A 7,061-nucleotide genomic window follows, 5' to 3' on the forward strand; every position below is an offset into this window, starting at 1 on the left:
CAGCAGGGACTCTGCTGAGAGGCTCCCCCAGGTTCCATCCCCACCCCTGGGCTGTTGCTGCACCCCAAAGAGGGAACCACAGAGCTGCCAAGGCTGGAAAAAACCTCTGAGATCCCCAACTCCAACCACCCACCACATCCACCACGAAACAGCCTCGAGGTCACGTCCACAGATTTTTCTGAACCCATCTCCGTGGGTTTGTGCCCCGTGTGGTGGCAGCTGGAGCCGTTCCCAGTCAGATGTTCTCGATGGCCCGCACGCGGGGGGCCGACAGGCAGCGCAGAGTCTTCAGCTTGGCCCCCAGCGCCCTGAACTTGAGCGTGTAGAGCACGGGGTTGCCCAGGCAGGTGATGGTGATCAGCATGGCCGTGCAGTTCCTGAAGATGTAGGCCCCGGGGTAGAGGTCGGTGTGGCAGCGCTGGTTGGTGGCGTCGAAGATGACGCTGGCGAAGAAGGGCGCGTAGGACACCAGGGCCAGCAGCCAGATGGAGATGCTGGTCCTGGCCACCTGCGTCTCCGCCGACTTGTAGGTGCCCGTGGCTTGGCCGCACGCCTGCATCCTCAGCTTCCTCTTCCTCAGGATGATGATGATCCTCAGGTAGGTGAACAGAGGCACGAGGAAAGCCACCACCACGTTGGGCATGGTGACGAAGACGAGGTAGTTGACGCAGAAGGGGCTGTAGAGCACCGAGATGCTCCTCTCTGCCTGCAGGCAGTTCCAGCCCATCAGCGGCAGGCAGCCCAGGAAGAAAGCCAGGACCCAGTTGATGAGGACCACGACGATGGAGTGGTGCCTGGCCACCCTGAACCTCGTCCTCATGCTCTTGGCCACGGCCAGGTAGCGCTCGATGCCGATGCTCACCTGGTTGTAGATGGTGGACAGGATGGACGTGGTGTACAGGGCGTAGGGAGCCAGCATGTCCTGCGAGCCAAAGATGGTGACGTCGGGGTTGGTGATGAACAGCATGGAAATCCAGAAGCCAGAGAAACTGGTGAAGAGGTCAGAGACAGCCAGGTTGCAGAAGAGGATGGAGATGGGCTTGTGCAGATCCCTGGTGGCCAGGCGGGTGACGATGACGAGGCCGTTGAAGATGACGGAGGTGACGTTGATGGTGAGCTGGGGGATCCCCAGGGCCAGCACTAAGTAATGACTCCAGATCCTGGTGTAGTTGGCAGAGCAGTTTGAGAATCCATTCATGGTGGGAGACGCTCCTTCCAGCCCGTGCCGAGGCCGGTTTTGCTCATCCCGTGCTCCCCAAGAGCTCCCACCTCACTGCCCGGGCGCGGAACCGCTCCTGACACGCAGCTCCTGCTGCCACATCATCGTCGTGACAGGGGTTAAACTTTAACCAGTGCTTTTCAATATTTGGGTTGCCAGCTGGGGGCTGCGCCGATCTCCTCGGAGTTGCTAGGATAGCCCAAACTGCAGAACACATTTCCCACATGGATGAGCTGCTGGAAACAACCTTTGACAAGAAAACAAAACCCAGCCGGGGCTTGGGGAGATGAGTGGTCATGTCTGCAGTTTAAAGTTCTTCACTCTAAAATGGAGTAAAATTAATTTGGCTTTAACTCACAAATTAATTAGATCATAAAGGGTCAGAGAGCCAGGAAAGGGAGAGCAGAATTTTGTGGGTTTGGAGAAGGGAGTGTGTGGCTGAGGGAGCTGAAATAAAACATCAGTGCTGTGTCACCAGCCTGGACTCCAAAAGGAAATCCCTTCTCCCATTAATCCTTTCATGGTAACAGCTAAAACCCAACCAACATCACTACCCATGCCTTTGCTACAGGATATTTTGTGTTTATTTCATGTGGCTTGTTCATTAATAAACCAGTATCAACACCACTGTAGCTTTTCTTTCTCCATCTTTTTGAATGCAAATGTCTTTTGAGAACTTAGATTGAAAATGCCTGAGACTTGGAGGGAAAAAAAAGCTCTGGGGACACACATTCCATGCTCTCAGCAGAGGGCACTGCTGGTATAAAATACAGGATACAGTGGGAGCAGGGAGATTTTAAACAGCTGAGCAGTCCAGGTGAGCAGAACAATTATCCAGGTAAAGCCACGCTATTTATTGTGATTCGATTCTTTTTTTTTTTTTTTTTTTTTTTTTTGTTACCTTGACGGAGGATTCACCTTCACTGGTCACAATTTTCTACCACGACCTTGCCAAGCAGCTCAGCTGAGTTTATGGGCTCCCACATCTGATCATTACAGCAGCAATTCCAGCCCCAGAGATGGGAATCTGTGAACTCTCATAGCTCTGCCAAATTTCAAATGTAAGAAATCTAGGCTATGATTTTGAGTTTTAGGGCTTTTTTTCTTCTGTTGAAGTGTATGGAAGCATATTCAGTTTCATGTGCAGTCAGCATCCACAATTTTTGTGTACTAGGAATACTTTATAATTAATTATTACACTTTTATAGTGTGATTATTATACTTTATACAAGTCTAGGTAAGCAGTAAGTATTTCAGATGGTCACAAGAGAACGATTACATAGAAATAAGGGCTGAGAATTGATCAATCAAGCCTGGGGGTGAATTAACACCCTATAAAACATTCCTCTCCCAGTGTCCCAGATAAAACACCCTCTGTAATCCTGGCTGGGGCAGCCCTGGCAGCCACACCTCTGGTGTGAGGTTGCTGCTGAACAAGGGCCCCACTATTTCTGTCCCCTCTGTGCCAGCCCAGCAAATCCTTTTATTCCCAGCAGAAGTGGCAGCCCAGCCCAGGTGAGCACAGGACACCTGGGATGAACAGAACATCCACAGAGCAAAACAACTTTGAAAATACCCTGGTGGCTAAAAATAACTTCTCTGTGAATTTGGGCTCCAAAAGGCTCTAGATATTCCTGAAAATGCTGCTTGAAGTTGCTCTAATTTGAAAATTTGGTGCTCGAGCACTAAATGCTAAATGATGTGAGATCAGAATGTAATTAAAGTAATATCAAGTGGTATAAATAGCTCTCCACAACAGATTTGTAATCTGATTTCCCTAATAGAATTGCACACAAATTACCATCATGTTGCTGGATTAAGGGAGACAATAGTGTGGAAGCTGCTTTTTTAGTGGTCTTTAATATACAGAACCTCCCAGATTTGTATATCCCAACCCTCTGTGATGCAGTTGGAGCTCCTGAAATCAGATGAAAAATACTTTAAATTTAAAGCCTGACCTCTTCACGGAACAACCTCAATTCAAGGGCATTTTTCTACTCCCATATTCCAGGAACTGTGAAGCATTCTCTGTACTTATCTCACTATACACCGTGAGGAAATTGTTATCTGCATCCTATAAATGGGCAAAGAACAACCCCATTGTTTGTTTAAGGTGACACAGGATTCCAGGGAACTCAATCTGATCTCCAGGATCTCAGGCTGACACCTCAGACACTGACTGTACCTTGCTGTGGGCAGCCTCTGGTTTACATTTACTGAGATTCCACCTTCTGCAGCATTTATTTATTTTTAGTTCTGGGATTGTATTTACATTTCTTTATCTGAATTCCCAGTCTGTTAAGATGTATGTGTAAGAAATGGCCTCGTTTTGTGGACTTATCTGTTGATTGTGCCTGTGGGCAAGACAATAACCACTGACCGTGCTGAGGAAACTTAGAAAGAGGCACCAGAAGCTTCAGGCTGGATTTTTAGCGATGGTTCAAGTGTGGAAAATCCAGGTACACCCACCAAGTGCAGCTCTCAGCCTCCAGTGGGACCCACAAGGGCTCAGAGGGAGAGGCCCCAGCTGGGACACACCACATTTGATCCCAAACCAGGGAATTCATCCAAGGGCTGAGCCCCAGCCCTGCACAGGAGCCTTGGGACAGCTCCCACCCTCACCTTGGGGTCAGGTGAGCAGCCCCTGTGCTGACAGGGAAACTGGAATTGTGCTCAAACTCCAGAGGAAATCTGCATCCTCGTGATGGAAATAGGAATCCCACAGCACAGGGAGGAGAAGAGATGTAGCACGAGCCACAGGTGATTTGGTGTCACTTCTGAAGTCATGTGCACACAGGAAAACCCAAAAAGGATGAAGGATTTCACTGCCCTGCTTTCTGCCCTGTCACATTCTCAATCCCTGACTCCAAACCTTTGGAATTGAGCTGGTTCTGCTTTCTCCCATTGTCCCTGCACTCAGCTCTGCATCGTCACCATGCTGCAGACACCAAACCTGGCCAAAAAAAAAAAACAAACCCCAAAAAAACCCCCAAAAGTCGTCAAGCGACGTGAGCGGCTCAGCAGAATCATTCCATCATTCCATGAGTCCAAGCCTCACTGCCGTGACCTTCAGCAAAGCTGTGGGGTCACAGCTTCCCCCTGCCCAGCCTCTCCATGGGCATCATGAGGCCTGCAAGGAGAAACGGTCAGGAAAGGGAGCAATATAAATAAGGAGCCTATTTATCCAATTTATGTTTCAATTGATGCAGATTAAAGCCTTCCTTTCTGGAGAGGAAGACACAAATGGGGTGTGTGATCTCCTTCCAAGATTTTTCGGAGCTGTTTTGAAAACACGGGGCTCAGCTCCTCCCTCCTCCAGCCTCTGTCCTGGAGGAATTTTTGCCTGCTCCAGGTTTGGAGTGATCCCTTTGGAGAACCTGGAGGGAGACAAACACCTGGACCCAGGTGTGTGGCAAACCAAGCCTCTCCACTGCTCAGCTGGTGTGAAGGAGGCAGGACACGTCTGATCCCTGCTGCCACGGACTGTCCTTGTGCTGGGACAACATTCCCAGAGCAGCAGAGCCAGGGAGGATCAGAGCCAGCCCACGTTTGCACATGGAAGATGAAATTTTAATGTTTCTGCTGCACCCAGAGCTCTGAAATTCCAGGTTTCCTGTTCAGCGGCGTGGGAGCCTGAATGAATAAAAAGACAGCACACGGTTAAATGAGGAGCACTCTGTGTTTCCTCACTCTGCAGGGTGGGATTCCCACTAATCCTGGAATAATCTGTGTTTTAAATGCCTTGGGAGTGCTCCCCTGTCCCTCTGCAGGGGCGATCCCTGCTGGCTCAGCTCATCTCTGACCAGGTTTGGATTCAGGCCAGCCTTTGTTGCTGTGGCTCTCAAGGCCACAAAATCAGTGCAGTTTTTACTGGATTTGATATTCCCACCTGTCCTTCCCTACCCTGTAGCTGCCAGGAAAAATCGAGCCTGGAATCTCAGAGATCTGCTGAACTTTGTGTCATCCTCTCACATCTTCAGGTTCAATCTCCAAAAGTTTTTATGCAAAATGCACCCAGTTCTTGGTGGCAACGTTGCATCTCAGGACACTTTTGGTTTTGAAAGAAATCAGAATTATCCTGAATTGCAACGAGGCCATCAAGAACTGATATCCAAGCACGTGTCAGGGGGGTTTCCTTAGGAAAAAAAAACGACAACAACAAAACAAAAATAAGGAGATCAAGTTATGCCAACCCTGCTTGTTTAGGTGACAGGTTGAGAAGCAAAGGGAATGTCTGCCTGAGTGTGCCTTCACCTTTGAGCTCAAATAAAAGCATAATTAACGTGACTGCAGTGCAGTTTATTACCACTTTGAGAATGACAGGATGGAATGTTTAGAAACAAAAAGAAGGAAAAAAAAAAAGTAAATCAAGAATCCTGCTTTTTTAAAGACCTCCACTTTTCAGTCCTGAACACAGAACTTCAAGGAAATAGAGCAGGGAAAAAAAAAACCCCAAACCCAGAGCTGTTGGTTCAGGTCCCCAGTGAGGAGCATCCCAAGAAGGAAGGAGCAGAGCCCAGGAGGGAATTGTCTCTTGGACGCCCTTGGAGGCTGCAGCTGGCACAGCCCTGCTGCTCTACGTGCTCAGCATTCACCTGGCCCCTCAGAGGAAGGGAGAAAATGAGAAAATGAGAAAAAGCCAGCAACCCCCTCATTGTTCTCCCCGCTCCCTGCAGGAATTATTTACCTCATCACTACGTGTGAGGCAAATCAGCGCCGGGACAGGGTGGAAAAACACTCCCCAGCAGAATTCATTGGTGGAATGTTATTTATAACCCAGTTTTTGTGAATAAAGGAGCTGCTCTGGGTCAGCTGCCCGGGTCCCCCTGCCAGAGCAGCAGGGCAAGGAGCAATTTCTTGGCTCATTTGATTGAATTCAGCCTCTGCTGGATGACTCTGCGTGCTCAGCTCAGCTCAGCTGGGATAACTTTATTTCACTCTGTCCATCCCTCATGGGCATCCTGCTCTTCTTCCACCCAGCCCAGCTTTGGGGTTGAACACCAGGGACATTTGGGGAAGAAGTTTGCTTCATTTGTTTTCCTGAGCTGGATCAAAATCCAACCCCAAAACCCCAAAGGTGATCCTTTAATAAAGCTGTGTTGATTTTCTTTGTTGGACGTCTGAGTTGCCCTGGAATTGTTTAATTCCAAATGTGAAATTAAAAAATTTGGATAGGAAAACAAAGGGGATCAAACCCAACAATCTGTATATATATCATACTACAGTAGCAGAAGCAGAAAGTTGAAAAAAAGGGTTATTTAAAAAAATGTATCATTACTTAATTACGTATGTAAGGTGTTGTATGTCACCTAATGAACATTTCCTGTTGCCACACATGGAATTCCCATTTTCCAGTGCCACAAATCAACCCCAATCCTTTCTGGAGAACTGTGGGATAGAAATGAGGGGGAGTTGGTGTTTTATTTGTCTCCCTGGGCTTTTTTTTTTTTTTTTTTTAAGGAAACATTAACTTTAACACGTGTATTAATTGAATGTCATGAGGCTGCCAGGAGAAAAACTCCCAGTAAATAAAAATGCAGCATTTTACTCCTGGGCTGCTAAACCTGTGCAGGTTGCAAAGCCTCAGTTATTCACTAAAAGCTCCTTGCCCAGTGAAGCCTCACTCCTTTTGCCATTCACTTTGGAGAATGAATAAATTTAGGCAAATCAGGAGCAGGGCAAATCTGGAGAAATTACAAAGGGGAGGAGTTCACCTTCCTGCTATGGTTTTCAGGTCTGTCCTGGACTACTTACTCCAGTATAAAACTGAGAGCAGAAATATGATCACATCCTGAGGAGTCTAATCAATTCTGGTTTCAACACAGCCTATTTAAAATAGAGA

General features: G+C 47.9%; 1 protein-coding gene across 1 annotated transcript; it reads right to left on the minus strand.

Annotated features, from left to right (window-relative positions):
• Positions 1-235: 235 nt before the first annotated feature.
• On the minus strand, positions 236-3,026 carry LOC134052704 (lysophosphatidic acid receptor 1-B-like). Its single transcript, XM_062507331.1, is given in 4 exon segments — positions 236-1,246; positions 1,248-1,400; positions 1,402-1,455; positions 3,021-3,026. Coding segments are annotated over 4 exon segments (1,224 nt in total).
• Between the last annotated feature and the right edge of the window lie 4,035 nt (positions 3,027-7,061).

Source organism: Cinclus cinclus, chromosome 22 (genome assembly GCF_963662255.1).
Source record: "Cinclus cinclus chromosome 22, bCinCin1.1, whole genome shotgun sequence".
Taxonomy (NCBI): Eukaryota; Metazoa; Chordata; class Aves; order Passeriformes; family Cinclidae; genus Cinclus; species Cinclus cinclus.